The sequence below is a fragment of the Ovis aries genome, chromosome X (genome assembly GCF_016772045.2).
Source record: "Ovis aries strain OAR_USU_Benz2616 breed Rambouillet chromosome X, ARS-UI_Ramb_v3.0, whole genome shotgun sequence".
Lineage (NCBI taxonomy): Eukaryota > Metazoa > Chordata > Mammalia > Artiodactyla > Bovidae > Ovis > Ovis aries.
In genome coordinates, this window is record NC_056080.1 from 80137775 (window position 1) to 80157338 (window position 19564).

Sequence of the window (19564 nt, forward strand, 5' to 3'; positions counted from 1 at the left end):
TGGATTAAGCCCAAAACATCAATCCAGCTAGGCCCCTGTCCTTCAAGTTTACAGAGAATCATGGAGATTCATGCACAATGGTCTGCCAGATTACAGACTGAATTTAGGAAGCAAGCAAAAGCTGCATAGCACTGGATGCAAATAAGTAGTGACTGACTGGTAAAAAAGTTCAGACCCGAGTTAACTTTGAAATCAAAGAATAAATATCAAAATAGTTAAAAGACAAGGTAAATCCATCTTTGTTGCTTATAACCTTTAGCTAAATGTCACACCACCTAAGAATTGGTTCATTTGGGGAAATCAGAGTAAACAAGAGTCCTCTGTATTTAGCAAGAGCAGAGAAAAAACAGTTTGCCTACCATATCACTGACTTCATAATCAGGTGGAGAGGTCATTTCTATATCTGAGATGTTGATTTGAGGAGAGTCTTCAACAGGGGCTTTTGGTTCGAGACTCTTGTTGGTCTCTATCTGGCTCTCAATTAGTTTGATAATTGCATCTGCTCTTTCTTTTGGCATTGGCTTTCCGTGCCAATTTTCTGCATCTTCAACACCTGTAACCCAATGGATAAAAGACATTTATTCTGTAACTCACGAGCCCCTGTTCAGTCATCCGAAAGACATTTGGAAAGGAAAGATGTCAGCCACAGAGTAAAAACCTGGCACAGGGGGCCTGACATGGTACTGCGGTGGCAGGAGACAGCCTGGACAAAGGCTGAGAGGCTCGTAAGGGGGCCACTGGCCAATGTGCTGGTGAATGGAGGGAACAGTGAGGGAGACGAGCCTGGAGACAGGCAGGGAGGATCCTGTGGGTACAAAGAATTTGAGTTTTGCCCAAAGCAAGATGGGAAAGGGTTTGGAAGTGGGTGAGGTAACTGATCAGATCCTTGTTGTAGAAAGATCACCAAGGCAGGCATATGGGGATTGGCTTGAAGAGTCTGAAGTGAGGGAGAGAAGACTAGGCCTGGGCAAGAAAGGTGGAGAGATGTGAACAGACTTGAGACATACGTTAGGAGCAGAATCAATTAGAATGGATGACAAAGTGGGTGTGTGTGTGTGTGTGTGGGGGTACATAAAGGAGAGGTGGAGGCAAAGAAATACCCAGGTTTCTTACAGGAGCAAATTGGGCAAGTTGTCATTTATTGAACTGAGTGTATCAGAAGACTATTTTGAGAAGTCAGAGAATAGTTTTCTTCTAAAATGTTAATATTAAGAACACACCAGAAATCACTTCCACTGCAACTATTTACACTGGAGATGAACAACTTTAGTTGTCCGCTTTGAAATCTGCAACAAGTTATGACTTTCAAGACCCCTCCTCCCCTGACCGTCAGTTCCACAGCTGCCTTTCCCAGAGGGACCACTTTACTAGTGGCCTGTGTGTCCTCCCAGGTGGCGTGGGCACAGGCCATCGCATGCATGTGCACACATTCCTGTTTACCTATCTGCTCACACACCCTCTCTCACTCTGCATGCCCCGTGGAGATGGTTCCCTGCTGGTCTGATAACTGATGGACTATCCTCCCAGCTGCTCCCTGGTGCTCACTCGCTGGGCGTCTAGGTTTCCCGTCCCCAGCCCTGACCAGATCTGCTATTTACAAGCATCAATGAGAGTGAGAGCATCTGGCACATGTTAGAAGCATAATCACTGCACATGAAGTCAGCTGTCTGTCTGCTCAGTGAGCCTCAGCCTCCTTCCCCCTCATGTGCTGTGCAGGGGCTGACAACCCTAAGCATAAAAGCAACACTTCCTTACTTGGAATGCCCCGGCCCTTAAAGGTCTTGGCAACCACAGCTGTGGGCTTGTTCTTCATTTGAGCTGCCTGCCAGAACACCTGGCACAGTGCCTCCACATCACGGCCATCCACCACCAAAGTATTCCAACTGTCAACAGAAGTAGCAGCCAGGTTACAGGGCGAAGGGGGAAGGAGCAGGAAGAAGGTGACACCAAATAGGACAATTACCCAAAGGCTTCGCAGCGCTTCTGATAGACATCTATGGAGTGCTCGAGAGGCAAAGTGGTGCTGTGGGTCAGGCGATTCACATCAAAGATGGCCACAAGATTGTCCAGACTGTAGTGGGATGCAAAGGCCAGGGCCTCCCAGACAGAGCCTTCCGAGGACTCGCCATCTCCCACGAGGCAGAACACTCGGTAGCTGGGGCAAGTCAAGAGAGGTTAGGACCCTTCCTGGGGATCCTCTGAGCCATTCGAACAAGTACATTTCACAAAGAGAAACAGAGGAAGAGAATGAAGCAGGTGCTTCAGATCAGCAGGTTCCTATGCGACAATTTCCCTTGTCAAAGCTGCCCAAACTCAACAGCTGAGGAATCGCAGCTTTAAAAGCTTGGGCTTCATGAGATGGGCTGAACCTTTGGCTAGTTCCCTCATTCTAGCTGCAAACACTATTTCTAGGTTCTTCTTCCACTTCTCTGGGTCCAATAAACCAGAGAGGATGCAGAGAAGGCCCTTAAACACCCAAACATTCACATATACAGTTTCTTGGTAAGCTTCTTTTTAAAGCACATCTACCTTCTATTTCTGATCTTACAAATTTATTTACAATAACCATAACAATCAAAACATTCTACTTCAGGAGCATATGTTGTTGTAAATATTAAACTCCTCCACAGCAGAAACAGGAAATGTTTATACCAATAAAATATAATGCAGACCCCAGGCTGTAAGTGAACTTTTAAAAAAGTTATTAACCACACAACAGGGACTAACAGAGGCAAAAAGGAGAGATGAAAAAGGTCAACAGTCTTATGGGAAATGGAGCAGGACAACTGTTCCAGCAGTGGAGAAAGCACATCATGGAGTGTATGTTCTAGTCCCACGGTTCCCCCAGGGCACCTGAGTCTGTGGCCCCTCAGTCCCAGGTTCCAGCCCAGGTGGCCCCTCTGGAAGCACTTTATTGTGCTTTCTCCACTGCTGGTGCAGAAAAATGCTGTTAGTGAAATTTTTAAAGAGCGACTTACCATACAACAGGGACATGCCACTTTGCTGCTCTCTATCAGCAGCACCCAGACACACACCCTTATAATAAAGGCATGAATCTGTCTTTTGGAAGGTGGAACCATTCCAAAAAGAGACCTTTAATTATTAACATATAGGGGTCCCAAATGGAAAGGCGAACACACCATCTGTTCACTCTATAGTGAAGCTCACTTAGAGATGGGAAACAGGAAGATATCTATCTTGGTAAAGACTTGAATCCTAACAAACTAGTTTCTATACTGCAGGCAGCACTTAGAATCCAACCAGCGATGCCAGAACAGTTTCCTGAAATATGATTTCTTTTTACTGCTTGAATACTTGGTGACCTGAACTTTTAAATCACTGTATTCCCAAACTAATAAATGATAAACAAAGCCAAAGTGCCAGGGGCGGGGTAGTTGGAGAGTTAAATGGTTTCTGAGTAAGTGTCTTACCTGGCCTTGTCAAAGTACTTGCCAGTATACGCCATCCCACATGCAGCCCCCAGTCCTTGTCCCAGCCATCCAGTTGCCACATCAACAAATGAGAGTCTCTGTAGAAGGGACCAAATGAACCTAGATTAGGTGCACCTGCAGGGCACGAGTATCAGACCAACTTCCTAGGATCAGGCAACAAACAAAGGTTACTCTTCACAGCAGCCCCTCCCACCCTGCAAGGGAATTACTCTTCCCCACACTCACACGCACCCCAAGTCTCAGATCAACATTACAAAGACAAGGAAATCACAGGGAATCTATGCAGCTGGTGAGGGCGACTGCAGCTCTGACAACATAGAAGAGGGCATCTTCTCCACATGGCAGCCTAAGCAGAGCCCAAGAGCAAACCAGAAAAAAAAACATCTAAACATGAGCCTTGCCATTTTCGCAAGGCCTTTCATCTAGCCATGTACAAACCAGATGTTCAATGTTTTTGAAGAACACGGGCTCTTAAACAGGAATCAGAAACACTGAAGACTTCTATTTCCCTGGTTTGTAAAACTCAAGTCAACTGAGATTTGGGAAGGGGTTATGTAAAAGGTCATGCCAGAAATAAATCCCTTTCTACCACCACTCCACTGTTTCCCCCCACCCTGCTTGTACGCATAGGCTGTCACTGTCCCATGGAGAGAAGGTGCTGTCAAAGGTCTGCTGCACTGAGGCCCCACTCCCAAGCTTCTAAAGAGACACCAAACTTAAGTCAGTGCTTCCACTGCTACCATCTCAGCCTGTCCACAGACCTCTCTCCCTCTGTCACTGAAGTGGCCTCCCCACTTCCCTCCACAGTCAATTCTCAACACAGCCACCAGGCGGAGCATGTTAAAACCTAAGCCCGCTCCTCAATCGCTGTGGAGAACTGTCCAAGGTCTTGCCATCTAATGTCAAGCAAAGCTCAGGCTCTTGCAGTGACCCCCATCACCTCCCACTCTCTCCCCCACTGCCCCAGGTGCCTGGTGTCCTGGCTGTCTTCTGAGTGCACCAGGCACACACCTGACTCAGGGTTTCAGCACTTGTGCCTTCCTCTACCCCCAGAGTGCCCAGTGCTTAAGCCTAAGTAGGGGCAGAGCTCACTCCTTTCAACTCTCGGCTCAAATGTCGAAACCAAGACCTTCCTGGACCATCTCTTTCACCTAGTACTTCCTGCCCCTACACTTCCTTTGGATTTAGGATTCTTGGCCCCTCTGGCATGCTAGCTATTTCTGGGTTAGTTTCTTCTCTGTCCCCTCCCTCCATTCAGATGTCAGCTTCATTCAAGCAGAGACTGGTTAGTGTTGTCACTACAGGATGGCTGAATGGTACTTGTGAGTTCTCGAATCCCTCTCCTGTCTTGATCCACCCTATGGTTCTCCTCCTCCTGGGGCTCCTGACCTTCCTCCATGTGCTTCGTGCCCTCACTCTTTTTCTGTTTTGCACCTCTAGCTCTGACAACTGTCCCATGAAATCCCTCCTGACAACCTTTCTAACTCTGTCTTCTCCCCCACAGCTTCTAGTTTACTCCTATAACAAGCTCTGGCTCCCAGGTGCCTTGCGTGCCCTTGGACCAAGCCTGGGCTCTATGCTCAGACCAATTCCACTTCCCCCAGGTTTAATGTGGCAATTAAGTAAGACCACCCCCACAAGGCTTTGCTTTCTGGGAATGATGGTGATAAAATCCCCCTCAGGCAGCAAGAGACTGTAGGACTGATTGAGGAGACTGGCGGGGCATCAGCATGTCTGCTGTGGTGGAAGCACCCTTCCCATGGGTCCCCTTTTCTTTTCCAAGAATTCCTAAACTGTGTGGGGACACACAACTGAGGCAGCCCAAGGCCAAGAATAAAGATGCACTCAGTGTGCCAAGGGCAACCAGAAAAGAAAGTCTTCTCTCCCAGGTAGCATTTCTCATCTTTGTTCTGACACAAAGCACACTTCAAGAACAAGTTTACAAACAGGCTTTTTGGTTACTTCCCAGGCCTGCTTCACTGAAGAAAACAAGAGTTTGTGAAACAAAAACTAAGGCCGTGGTGGTGGATGGAGGGATCATGAGCACCATGAGGGCTCCAAGGGAATCCGAGCACTTCAGTCAGCACCATGGCCAGGCCTTAGCAGGTGGCCTCCATCTGTAGTTGTCTGCATAGACACTTGTGCCCTGGGAGCATGGATTATGAAGATCCTGGTTTAGCTCAGATGGTAAAGAATCTTGGCCTCTAGCAAGTCCATTTACTCTATTCCCGACCAGAGCTGAGATGGACTATGCCCAAGTGTTTTCTCTTTTCTCCTAACTTTATCTGCTGCATAAATCTGACAAACACACTAATTCTGGTAGCTAAGCAGTGTCCAGCCTGCGATTGCATGCCAGAAAATCACTCTATACTTCTAAAGCTAATGACTCTGATTATATGACAGCAGCGGTTATGAGATAATATAGGCATTTTTTTGAGGGGCCATGTTGTCCTGCTCGCAGCTAACTCCTGGACTAGGGATCGAACCTTCACCCCTGGCAGTGGAAACACTGAATCTTAACCACTGGACTGCAGGGAATTCCCACATCTCTCTCTCTGTTTGGCTGCATCCCATGGCATGGGGTATCCTACTTCCCCAACCAGGGATCAAACTTGAGTCCCCTGCAGTGGAAGCACAGAGTATCACCCACTGGACCACCAGGGAAGTCCCTCTTTCCTTTTTTTTAAAACTAGAGCTCTAGGGACTTCCCTAGGAGAAGACGATGGCACCCCACTCCAGTACTCTCGCCTGGAAAATCCCATGGACGGAGGAGCCTGGTGGGCTGCAGTCCATGGGGTCGCTAACAGTCGGACACGACTGAGTGACTTCACTTTCACTTTTCATTTTCATGCATTGGAGAAGGAAATGGCAACCCACTCCAGTATTCTTGCCTGGAGAATCCCAGGGATGGGTGAGCCTGGTGGGCTGCCATCTATGGGGTCGCACAGAGTCAGACACGACTGAAGCAACTAACTTAGAGACTTCCCTGGTGGTCGAGTAGTTGAGACTCTACGCTTCCACTGCTGGGGGCATGGGTTCAATCCCTGGTCAGGAAAGTAAGATTCTGAATGCTGCAGCCACTCCCCCACTCCACTCATAACCAATAAACAAAAAACCCCAAAACCAAACTAGAGCTCTAAACAGTCATACTTTATATATCTATAGCTATTCACTTTTTATAATGAAGGAAATCTAAACTTACAGAAATGTTGTAAAAAGAACACAATGAAGTTCCCCATATTCTTTACCTAGATTTTATTAGCTATTACTAATTGCACTTGTCTGCTTTATCTCTCTTCCTCTACACACACCTTTTATTCATCCTTGGGCAAACCTCACTTGAGATTACATTTTAGACACCAAGACAAGGGTCATTAACTACAGCTCCAGGTTCTCTGCCCGTACTCTGCCTTCTCTTTACTTTCCACTGCCTAGATCTGGGGTTTCTATTTGCACATGATGTTCTACCAGTTAAGTTCTGAATGCTTTGCTCAGAACACAGCAAACCTTCAGACAGCATCAAAAGAGCTGCTTATTCTCCTAGGTTGATCTTGTTTTTAACATTCCTTTTCTTTCCTGTCCTCCAATGTCATGAGGTACCTGGTTACCATATCTAGACTCATGAGAAACTCCCTACTAGTGATCTGCAGAAAAATGGAAGAGAAAGCTGACTGATCGGAGTGGGATGTACCTCCAAATCAAGCTCAATGTTGCCCTCCTCTACCCAGGTGGCATAGGATGGGAGCAGCATGACTCTGGGTAGGGGGGGTCTTAGTGCCAGATGGGTTAAGATGAAGTACCAAAGGAAAACAGGGGCTGCCAGTTGCTGCAAGTCATCCTTCCCACTATGCAGTTTTTGCTAGGACACCTTTTAGATCTTTATGAGTTGCCATGGTCTGAATGTTTGTGCCCCTCCTTCCAAATCTCTTATGTTGAAAATCTGAAGCTGAAGGTGATGGTATAAGGAGGTGGGGGTCTTTGGGGAGTGATTAGGTCATGAGGGCAGAATACTCAGGAGTGGGGTCAGTGCCCTTATAAAAAGGGAAACCGTTTTTCCTTCCACCGTACAATACAATGAGAAGTCTATAACTAGAAAGATGGCCCTCACAAGAACACAACCATGTTAGTGCCTTGTTCTTAGACTTCTGGCCTCCAGAACTGTGAGAAATAAATTTCTATTGTTTACAAGCCACCTAGTCTCTGATGTTTTGTTACACCAACCTTAACAAATGAAGACATGAAGCAAAGAGGGAAGAACCAAAACGATAAACAGAAGCCATCTCAGGCCTTGTTGACATATGGTGGCTTTGAAAATGAGTATCTGAACTGGCCCTAGGTTCCTGTGCCAGCTTACCTTGGAGAGGACGAAACGGTCATTGTCTGGGTTCTTCGGGTCCGTTTGTTTATACCTCATGACGTGGAAGAACAGCACAGACATGATCTCAGCAGCACTGCTGCATGATGTAGGGTGGCTGGAAGACATGGCACAGGTCATTTCTCACAGGCAAGTGACTCACCAGGGACACACACAGTGCACAAGGAGGCCTTTCAACACACGGTCTCCTCAAACCAAAAGCAGCAGTCATTTCTTCCAGCCCCAGAAGAATCCAGTCAAGGGAAAGGGATGCTAAGGCACTCAGTAACCCCCTCAAGCTCACAGCTTTTAAGGATGCTTTAGGGCCTAGTAATCTCACAACTCCTCTCCCTGAAGAGAGCAAGGCCTCATAGACTAGCCTCCTTCTATCAGTGGAGTACCGACAGACTTGGAGAGGTTCACCTGATGACTCTGTAAATATCTGAGTGTTATTTCACTTGAATTCATTTGTGGTATCATTAATCAGAAATACCATGAAGCAGAAATAAACCCACGCCTATGTGGTCAACTAACTTTTGACAAGGGAGCCAAGAATATTCAATGCAGGAAGAACAACTCTCTTCAACAAACAGTAAGGGAAAAACTGGATATTCACGTGTAAAAACATGAAACTGGACCTCTAATACCACTCACAAAAATTAACTTGAAATGGATTAAGACTTAAATGTTTAACACTGGAAACCATAAAAATCCTAGAAGAAAACACACTGCACTAAGCACCTTGACCTGAGTCTTGGTGAGGATGTTTTGAATCAGACACTAAAAGCAAAAGCAAAAAAAAAAGCAACAAAAACAATAAAATGACAACAAACATAAACCACGTGGGACTGAATCAAATTCTTGATGGCAAAGGAAACCATCAACAAAATGCAAAGGCAACCTACTGAATGGGAGAAAAGTATTTGCAAATCACATATCTGATAAGGTGTTTACATACAAAATATATTAAAAACTCACACAATTTCATAACAAAACAACAAAAAGTCTATTAAAAATGGGCAATGGATCTGAATAGGCATTTTCCCAGAGAAGATAGACAGCCAATAGACACATGAAAAGGTACTCAATATCACTGATCATCAGGGAAACTGCAAGTCAAAATCACAATGAGATATCCCCTCACACCCATAAGAATGGCTATCATCAAAAAGCTGAATTAACAAATGCTAGCAAGGATGTGGATAAAGGGAATCCTGTGCACTGTCAGTAGGAATGTAAACCAGAGCAGCCACTATAGAAAACAATAAGAAGATCTTAAAAAACAAACAATAAAACAACCTACCTTATGACCCAGCAATTCAACTACTGGGAATGTATCTGAAGGAAATGAAAACACTATGTGGAAGAGATATCTACACCCCTACGTTCACAGCAGCATTATTTCTAGTAGCCAAGCCATGGAAACAACCTAAGTGTCCACTGATAGATGAATGGGGGATTTCCCTGGTTAGGAAACTACGATCCCACATGCTGAGCCACCAAAACTAAATAAATAAATAAAATACAGTATTTCTTTAAAAAAGATAATGGATAAAGGAGATGTGGTACATATATATGATGTAATATAATTCACTCGTAAAAAGGAAATTCTGTCATTTGTGACAAGATAGATGGACCCTGAGAACATTATTATAACTGAAATAAAGAAAAACAAATACTGTATTATCCCACTTATATGTAGACTCTAAAAACAAAACAAAACAAAAAAACACACCAAACATCCAAACTCATAGAAGATCATAGGATTTGTGGTTACCAGAGGTGGGGGTTGGGGGGAGCTAGAATTGGATAAAGTTGTCAAAAGCTATGAACTTCCAGATATGGGAAGTAAAACACAACTAAATGACTGTAGTTAACACTGCTGTATGATATACACTTGAAAGTTGTTAAAAGAGTAGATCGTAAGAGTTTTCATTACAGGGAAAAAACATTTTCTTTTCCGTTATTTTATATCTATGAGATGGTGGATGGTAAATAAACTTGTTGTGGTCATCATTTTACAATATATTTAAGTCAAATTATTATGCTGATATATTAATGCTGTGTGCTCAATTGTTTAGTTGCTAGGTCGTGTCCCACTCTGAGTGACCCCATGGACTATAGTCTGCCAGGCTCCTCTGTCCATGGGATTTCCTAGGCAAGAATAAATACTCAGTGGGTTGCTATTTCCTTCTCCAGGGATCAAACCCTCATCTCCTGCATTGGCAGGCATATTCTTTACTGCTGAACCACCAGGGTAGCCCCATGTGCTCAATTACATCCCAATAACACTGAGGAAGAAAATTTTTAAAAACCCCAATGAATAAAATGCATTCTACTACCTAAAGTGAATTTCTTTTAGGAAGTAAATGGCCAGACTGAGAAGTTTCTCATGGTGGAGTAACTTGAGGCCCTTACAGAATGAAGCAACTCTTGCTCTTAAAAAGCAGCTTTCATGGGCGTCCAGGCAGGCACTCTAGAGCCCTGCCATGCCCCCAAAGTCAGAAGAGTAAGATTTTAAGTGCAGCTCATGTGTATTACTAATCTCCCCTTTCAAATTTCACAATAACAGAAAATGGAGAGTTAAACCTCTTGGTTCTGCAAGTATCCCCTAAGTGGATGCTCCTGTTAAGAGATCTCTTGAGAAAATGTAAACCATTATTAATTTAGAAGGTGAAGGGAACAAAATGTAAGTGTAAAAAAAAAAAAAAACAACACAGAACCACGCACAAAATGGTAAAGCTTACACATTTGTGGGAATTAGGCAACACACTCTTAAAATAACCTTACATGCAGTATAATCTGTAAAAATATTGAATCACTGTATTGTACACCTGACATTAATATTGCAAGTCAACTATAATTGAATTTTAAAAGAAAACAACAAAAATCCTCCACAGTGTACTTAAATGAATAGGTCAAAGAAGAAATTGCAAGAAAAGCTGATTAACTTTTAGAGACAAATGAAATACACATTATACCAAAATTTGTGGGATATGGCAAAGGCAGTGATGAGAGAAGTTTTTAGCTATAAATTCTTGCATTAGAAAAGAACTATCTCTGGGAATCCCCTGGCAGTGCAGTCGTTGGAACTCGGCGCTTTCACCACCCTGGGCCCTGGTTCGATCCCGGGTCCGGCAACTAAGATCCTGCAAGCTGCATGGTGAGGCCAATAAATAGATAAATAAAAAGTCTCTCAAAGGGAAAAAGAAAAAAAAACCAACTAAACAAACAAACCTAAATGCACAGTGAAAGAAAGTGAGCTCGCTCAGTCCTATCCAACTTTCTGTGACCCCATGGACTGTAGCCCGCCAGGCTCCTCCATCCATGGGATTTTCCAGTCAAGAATATTGGAGTGGGAGGCCATTGCCTTCTCCAGAGGATCCTCCGGACCCAGGTGGGTCTCGGGGCACTGCAGGTAGGCTCTTTACAGTCGGAGTCACCAGGGGAAGACCTTGAGTTCACAACTTACTAAAAAACGCAGAACTAAAATGGAAAAAGTAATAAAATATTAGAGCAGAAACAAATAGACTAGGAAAACAATGTAGAAAATGAACCAAAACAGAACAGATTAACAAAATTAACAAACCTATAACTAGAGTAAATGAAAATTACTAAATGTACTAAATCAGATTCGAAATTACTAATTTCATGTCAGGAATGAAAGTAAGGCTATAACCACCAATTCAACAGACATAAAAAGGACTATAAAGTACTGCGAACAACTGTATGGCAATAAATCGTTTAACCTAGAAGAAATTTCTAGAAACAAAATCGAAGAAGACTGAATCACAAAGAGAAAATCTGAATAAATCTACAATACGGAAGTTGTATCAGTAGTGGAAAAGCGCCATGACAAAGAAAAACTTTGAACCTGATGGCCTCACTGCTGAATCCTCAATCCTCTTCCAACTCTTCCAGGAAAACAAAAACAAAAAAACCCTGAAGAGAACACGTTGAAAATCACTCTGGGCCAGAATAGCCCTTATACAGATGCTAAAGGCAGACAAATACCTTCCAAGAAAACCAACTGCCAGTATCTCTTATGAATACTGACGGAAACAAACAAAATACCACCAGAATACCCCCTTTGCTCAGATTCTTACTCCCCCATCACTTTCTTTTAAGCTTTATTTCTCCGAACTCCACCTACTGGGTTCGAGGCCTTGGCGACGAGCACAACTCCTCACACGAACAGCGCCAGGCCGCTCCCGCTCCCACGCTAGCCACCCGGGCCACGCGCTCCACCCGCCACGTCCAGGCTCTTCTTCGTTAGCCTGAGAGACCGGAGGGCCCGGGCCGCCACTGTCGACCGGCCACGGACCCGAGAGGGGTGGCTGCCGGAGCATACGACAGCCAATCCCGGAGAGCGTGAAACGGGGCCTCCACAACCGAGCCCTCCCCGCCCCCCGACAGCTCCCTCAACTCTCTCCACAGGCGTCCTCGCAGGGCGAGCCGCTCAACGACCAGAGCTTCGACGAGGACGCCTTACCCAGAGCTCGAGGCACAGGTGGCCCTGATGGAATGGATGCGCAGGCGATTGGCCATGTCCCGCAGAATCTGCAAAGTCTTCGCGTCAGGTTTGGCTTCGTCCGCCATCGCGGCGCTCGTCTCAGCGTCGGCCATAGCTGCGAACAAGCCCGCGTCTGAGGAGCAAATGCAGTGGAGTGTGCTGCGCGGGTACAAACGCGCCGCTCCCTCCGCGCCCGCTCCCTCCGCGCCCGCTCCCTCCGCGCCCGCTCCCTCCGCGCCCGCTCCCTCCGCGCGCCGCTCCCTCCGCGCGCCCTCCAATCCATGGATTTTGAATATATGTCATTCATATATTGCACATTATTCGAGATAACTTGAGATTAGTCCTTTGTATCTGCCCTTGTCCTGTCAACTCAAAGAGAGCTGCCTCCGCACCAGCACCAGAGTCTACTTTGGGGGGGGGGGGTGTTATAATAAATTTTTGGAACTAGATGATGCGATGGTTGCGAGACGTGCTGACTGGAATAACGGAGTGCCTGTGCTTTCACAAGCTTTGAAAGAGTTACAGTGGTTAAGTTTGTTTTGTGCATTTTCTCACACTATGATAAAAGCCACGCTGGAATTTTCCAGTTGGCAGCTGCCCCCTTTCCAGCCCCACAGAAGCCCAATGTCGGGCGGTGGCGAGGTGGGAGGGGGGAGGGGGTGGGGAACGCGGTTCACAAAAGGTGAAGCGGTCTGAGCTTCTTAAGGCAGCAAGGCGTTTCTGCGCGGACCTTGTTTATTTTTCTAGAAACTTCTGTACTTAAAACCCCGTCGAACCGTTGAGCTGCTGTGCGCCCAATGCTAGGCTACAGTCCCGGGAGCCTAACTTAGGACTCCCGTTAACTTTCCATCTTTCTAAAAGCCCCCATCAGCAAGGCCGCGGAGCTCGTCCCTGTGACTCTGAGGTGCTCTTCCGTGGTCCCCCTGGCACCTTCTCTGCACCAACACACGCTTATTTCAGCCACTTAGTTCAAACCTGCCGCTCTCCCGAGTGCTCCCACAATGGCCCTGAAGGCTCCCAGGGACCCACGTCCTTGCTGGGTTAAAGGCTTCGTGCAGTGATAATGGCGCAATGAAACCCAGAACCTCTGTGTCATTTTATTCGCAGTTATGTGAGTGCGCCTTTCCCAGGGTCCCCGTCAACAATGAATATTGTTTATATTTTTAATGTCCGGCCTTCTGATGGATAAGAAAACCATTTTTAATCATTCGTTTCATGTCTGCCTGATTTACTTGCAGTTGTACATTTTTTTGTACGTTTACTGGCATTCGTAGTTCATCCTTTCTGAATTGGCTGTTAACAACCCTTTACTGTTCTTATGTTTGGTAAATTCTTTTTAGCTTCCGAATTTGTAGGAATTTTAAAAATATTATGTTGATTAGTCCTTTGTCTCTTACAGGTATTGCAGGTCTTTTCATCTGTTGCTTTTTAAAAATATTAATGGAGATACTGTTTTTTTGGCAACACCTAATGAGTTTATGTGAGCAGGCTCAGGGAGTTGGTGATGGACAGGGAACCCTGGCATGCTGCTGCAGTCCACGGGGTTGCAAAGAGTCGGACATGACTGAGTGATTGAACTGAACTGAATGAGTTTATCAGGAGACACTTTATTTTTAAGGAGCAAGTTTTGAACCAAGCTGAAATGTTGCTTCGTTTTAATTTTATACTTCTTTCACTATAAGAAGGTTTATAGATTAAAAAAAATTTTTTTAATGTAGTACGTGTACAGTATGTAAATCTTTTCCTTTATGGCATTTTGGCTTGAGACTTGTTCAGAAAGATGTTCTCCACACAAAGATTACAAAAACATTTCCTATTGTGTCCTTCTGATACCTTTTTAGTTTCATTTTTATGTTTAGTACTCTATGCTGTCTCGGCTTTCTTATTATTGTTGTTTAGTCACTAAGTCGTGTCCAGCTGTTTTTGACCCCATGAACCGCAACATGCCCGGCTTCCCTGTTCTTCACTATCTCCTGGAGTTTGCTCAAACTCGTGTCCATTGACTTGGTGATGCCATCCAACTATCTCATCCTCTGTCGCCCCCTTTTCCCTCTGCCCTCAGTCTTTCCCAGCATCAGGGTCTTTTTCTAATGAGGTGGCTCTTCACATCAGGTGGGCAAAGTATTGGGGCTTCAGCTTCAGCATCAGTCCTTCCAACGAATATTCAGTGTTGCTTTCCTTTATGATTGGGTGGTTTGATCTCCTTGCTGTCCAAGGGACTCTTAAGAGTCTGCTCCAGCACCACCGTTTGAAAGCATGAATTCTTTGGTGCTCAGCCTTCTTTATGGTCCAACTCTCATACCTGTATATGACTACTAGAAAAATCATAGCTTTGACTTTATGGATCTTTGTTAGAACACTGATGTCTCTGTGATGTAAAGTAGCACTGTAACTTAATTTATTTTATATATAGCCACATATCCCAAGACTTTATTTTTCTTAAAATTTCTTAGGTACTGTTTTTCATTTTCTCTTCCAAGTAAATTTTGGTATTAGCTAATCTAAGATTCATGAGATAGTCCCATTGGGTTTTAAATTGGGATTTTATTAAATTTATACATGGAGAAGGGAAAGACTACCCACTCCAGTATTCTGGCCTGGACCATGGAGTTACAAAGAGTCAGACATGGCTGACTGACTTTCACTTTCACTTATTTTTCATATATTAATAAGTAGAGGACGGACATATTTACAGTATGGAGTGTTATTCTCGAGAACATGATATACAGTCACTGATAATCACATCTTATTGCCATCCTATTTTATATTTGGTATCCCATTTATTTTTGTTCCTCCTTTCCTTCTGCTTTTTGAATTAATCAAGTTCCTTTCTTTCTTCCCTTGGTTATTTGGATGTTATGTACCTGTCTCTTTTTTCCACTAGTGGCCCTGCATTTTTTTTCACCAACCTATTCTTCTCTCAATTTTTAGTTTTCTTAGTTACATTTTGTTGTTCAGTCACTCAGTTGTGTCCAACTCTTTGCTACCCTATGGACTGCAGCATGCCAGGTCTCCCTCAGTTCAGTTCAGTTCAGTTGCTCAGTCATATCTGACTCTGCGATCCCAGAGACTGCAGCATGCTAGGCCTCCCTGTCCATCACCGGCTCCCAGAGCTTGCTCAAACTCATGCCCATTGAATCGGTGATGCCATCCAACCATCTCATTCTCTGTCGTCCCCTTCTCCTCCTGCCTTCAATCTTTCCCAGCATCAGGGTCTTTTTCCAGTGAGTCAGTTGTTCACATCAGGTGGCCGAAGTATTGGAGCTTCAGCTTCAGTCCTTCCAATGAATATTTCCTTTAGAAGTGGCTTGTTTGATCTCTGATCTCACTGTCCAAGGGACTCTCAAGAGTCTTCTCCAACACCACAGTTCAAAAGCATCAATTCCTCGGTGCTCAGCTTTCTTTATGGTCCAACTCTCACATCCATACATGACCACTGGAAAAACCGTAACTTTGATTGTATGGACCTTTGTCAGAAAAGTGATGTCTCTGCTTTTTAATATGCTGTCTAGGTTGGTCATACCTTTTCTTACAAGGAGCAAGCATCTTTTAATTTCATGGCTACAGTCACCATTTGCAGTGATTTTGGAGCCCCCCCAAAATAAAGTCTTTCACTGTTTCCACTGTTTCCCCATCTATTTGCCATGTAGTGATGGAACCGGATGCCATGATCTTAGTTTTTGGAATGTTGAGTTTTAAGCCAGCTTTTTCACTCTCCTCTTTCAGTTTCATCAAGAGGCTCTTTAGTTCCTCTTAATTTTCTGCCATTAAGGTGGTGTTGTCTGCATATCTCAGGTTATTGGTATTTCTCCTGGCAATCTTGATTCTAGCTTGTGATTCATCCAGTGTGGCATTTTACATGATGTACTCTGCATATAAGTTAAATAAGCAGGGTGACAATATACAGCCTTGAAATAATCCTTTCCCAATTTTGAACCAGTCTGTTGATCCATGTCCTGTTCTGTTACTTTTTGACCTGCATATAGGTTTCTCAGGAGGTAGGTAAGGTGGTCTGGTATTCCCATCTCTTTAAGAATTTTCCACAGTTTGTTATGATCCACACAGTCAAAGGCTTTAGTGTAGTCAATGAGTTAGTTAAATAATTTTTATTGGGGTATAGTTGCTTTACAATGTGGTGGTAGGTTCTGCTATACAGTGAAGTGAACCAGCTACATGTATACCTATATCCTCTCTTTTTTTGGATTTCCTTCCAATTTAGGTCACCGCAATTTTGAGTTTTATATATCTATAAAATTCCCCAATAGAACAAGTCATTAGCAAATTTTAATTTTCTGTATTTCCTACTTCTTTAAAAAATACTTAGTTATTTCATTTATTAGTGGTATGTATGAACATAGTTTAAAGCAGAGATCAGCAAACTGTTTCTATAAAGGGCCAGATAGTAAATATTTGAGGCCACATGTTCTTTGTTTTAGCTGTTCAACTGGACCTTTGTTATGACACAAAGTTGGTCAGAGACTATATATAAATGAACCAGTGTGGCTGTGTACTAATAACACTTCGGACACTGAATTTGAACCTCACATCATTTTCACATGCCAGAAAATGTCCTTCTTCTGATTTTTTCAACCATTTAAATGTAAAAACCATACCTAGCTCATCCGTGTACAAAACCAGCCCAGAGTTTGCCAACCCCTGGTTCAAAGAGGAAAAGGGTTCCCCTACAAGGTTTATTACAAAAATAGCAATCTGTTGCTTGCACCCACATTCATCCATCCATTCCCCAGAATCAACTATATTCATCCCTTTTAGCTGTTTCTTTTGGCATTTACTTCCAATTCTCTAAATAAATTATTTATAGTGCTATTTCTTTAGTTTTTAGATTTTAGGAATTATTGACTATTCTTAGAATAAAAGATGATGATGTAGCTCTTTCACCACCCCATCCTCCCAGGACAGTATACAATGATCTGCATTAGGTCATTCCTTGGTGTTCACATTATCAAGTCTATGACAACCCTGATTATTTTTCCTTTCTCTCTTGATATATTTTTTAAAATATTTATTTATTTGACTCCGCAGGGTCATAGTTGCAGCATGGGGGGGTCTAGTTCCCTGACCAGGGCTCAAACCGAAGCCCCCTGCATTGGGAGTGTGGAGTCTTGGCCACTGGACTGCTAGGGAAGTCCCCTGTCTTGATATTTTGTTTTCCTTAGAGTTAACACTGTTTCTCCCCACCCCCGTGTTGCTTGTTCTCTGCTACTTAACATAGGTCAGTACTTTCCCAAACTGGCTATCTCTCCTCTCCAGCTGCTGAAAGATGTCCTACAGTATGCCATTGATTTCATTCATTTGGAGCACTCTTTCCTGGAGCCTTTTGACTTGCCCTCCAGGCCCACATCCAGCTTGGGCTCCCCTTCCATCATCCTGGAGATTGCACTTGATGTTTTTTTCGCTTGAGACCCCGGTTTCATAGATCCCATCTCTACTTCTTTCTTAGGTTTTTCTCTGATTTTAGTGGCACATCTTCTCTAGTAGCTTCCAGAAAAAAAAAAAAAGAATGCAGAGGAAGTAAACTATTTGAGTTCTTTCATGCTGGAAAAACCTTTAGTCTACCCTGAAAATTGACAGTTTGGTTGTAGACTTCTAGGTGAGAAAATTGTTGCCCGCCCCCCCTCCAACATTTCGAAGGCATTGCTTCAATGTTTTCTAATTCTTAGTGCTTCACTGAAAAGCCAGAAAACATTCTCGCTTCTGATTATTTTTTTTTAATTTTTATTTTTACTTTATTTTGCTTTACAATGGACTTCCCTGGTGGCTCAGATGGTAAAGCGTCTGTCTACAATGCAGGAGACCTGGGTTCCATCCCTGGGTCAGGAAGATCCGCTGGAGAAGGAAATGGCAATCCACTCCAGTGTTATTGCCTGGAAAACCCCATGGACAGAGGAGCCTAATAGGTTACAGTCCATGGGGTCGCAAAGAGGACTGAGCGACTTCACTTTCACTTTGCTTTACAATACTGTATTGGTTTTGCCATACATTGACATGAATCAGCCACGGGTGTACATGAGTTCCCAATCCTGAACCCTCCTCCCACCTCCCACGCTTCTGATTCTTTGAATGTGACCTATTTTTTTTTTCTCTTTGACAGTTATTCTGTCAGCATATTGAAGATATTATTCAACTCTCTTCTGGATTTCATTAATGCCACTGAGAAGGCAGCTTTCAGTCTAAAAGTCATGGTTTTAAAGGTAATCAGCTTTTTAAATCTGGCTGCTTCTAAGATCTGTGTCTAGATATGTATATATTTGTGTTTTATCCTGTTTGGTTTATCTTGGGCTTCTTAAATTTGTGTATTTATATTTTTCATCAATTTTGGAAAGTTCTTAGTGACTGTCTCTTAAAGTCTTGCTGTTACCTGAGTCTGTCCCCTCCCTGTGGCATGGCAGTTACTTTTTTGTTAGACTTTCTCATTCTATCTTCAGTGTGTCTTATTTTTCGGTATTTTCAGGTTTTCTATTTCTTTGTGCCTCTGTGCTACATTCTGGATGCTTTCTTTAGCTCTGTCTTACAATTTATTAATTGTTTCTCCAGCCATTTCTAATCCACTATTAAAGCCATCTATTGAACATTTTAAAACTTTCTAAAATTGTAAAATTTGGCATATGCATATAAAGGTGCAAAAACCTCAACATTTAGTTTAGGAAGTAATGATAAGGTAAACACACATTTAGCTACCACTCAGATCAAGCACCCTAGCTTCCACATGTTTCTCCCAATCACAATCCCCTTCTCTCGCTCTAGTGGAAATTTCAGGAAGCACTATCCTGATGATTATGCTACTAAAGCTCATATGTTTCTTTATAACTTTATTTCCTCTGTATGCATCCCTGAAAAACATCATTTCATTTTGTCTGCTTTTGAACTTGATATGAAGTGGGAGGAGATGGGGACAACAGAGGATGAGATGGTTGGATGGCATCACTGACTCAATGGACATGAGTTTGAGTAAATCCAGGAGCTGGTGATGGACAGGGAAGCCTGGCATGCTACAGTACACGGGGTTGCAAAGAATCAGACACGACTGAGTGACTGAACTGAACTGAACTTTATATGAATAGAGCCATATATTGTATGGATTCTTCTGTGTTTGACTCCATTTGTTTAACATTATACTTGTTCATTCATGTTTTTAAGACTGTAGTTTATTTTTATTGCTGTATGCGTGGATGCATGCCAAGTTGCTTCAGTCGTGTCCAACTCTTTGTAACCCCAATGGACTGC

General features: G+C 43.6%; 1 protein-coding gene across 1 annotated transcript in view; it reads right to left on the reverse strand.

The window, feature by feature from the left end:
* The window catches only part of TKTL1 (transketolase like 1), a 27897-nt gene extending 15422 nt beyond the window's left edge, over positions 1-12475 (reverse strand). The window contains exons 1-6 of the mRNA XM_004022259.6: positions 12299-12475; positions 7807-7924; positions 3432-3529; positions 1964-2155; positions 1756-1883; positions 360-553 (exon numbers count right to left, since the gene is read on the reverse strand). Of these exons, the coding sequence (XP_004022308.2) occupies positions 360-553; positions 1756-1883; positions 1964-2155; positions 3432-3529; positions 7807-7924; positions 12299-12432 (864 nt within the window). The 5' untranslated portion in view covers positions 12433-12475. The remainder of the gene's footprint in view (positions 1-359; positions 554-1755; positions 1884-1963; positions 2156-3431; positions 3530-7806; positions 7925-12298) is intronic.
* Between the last annotated feature and the right edge of the window lie 7089 nt (positions 12476-19564).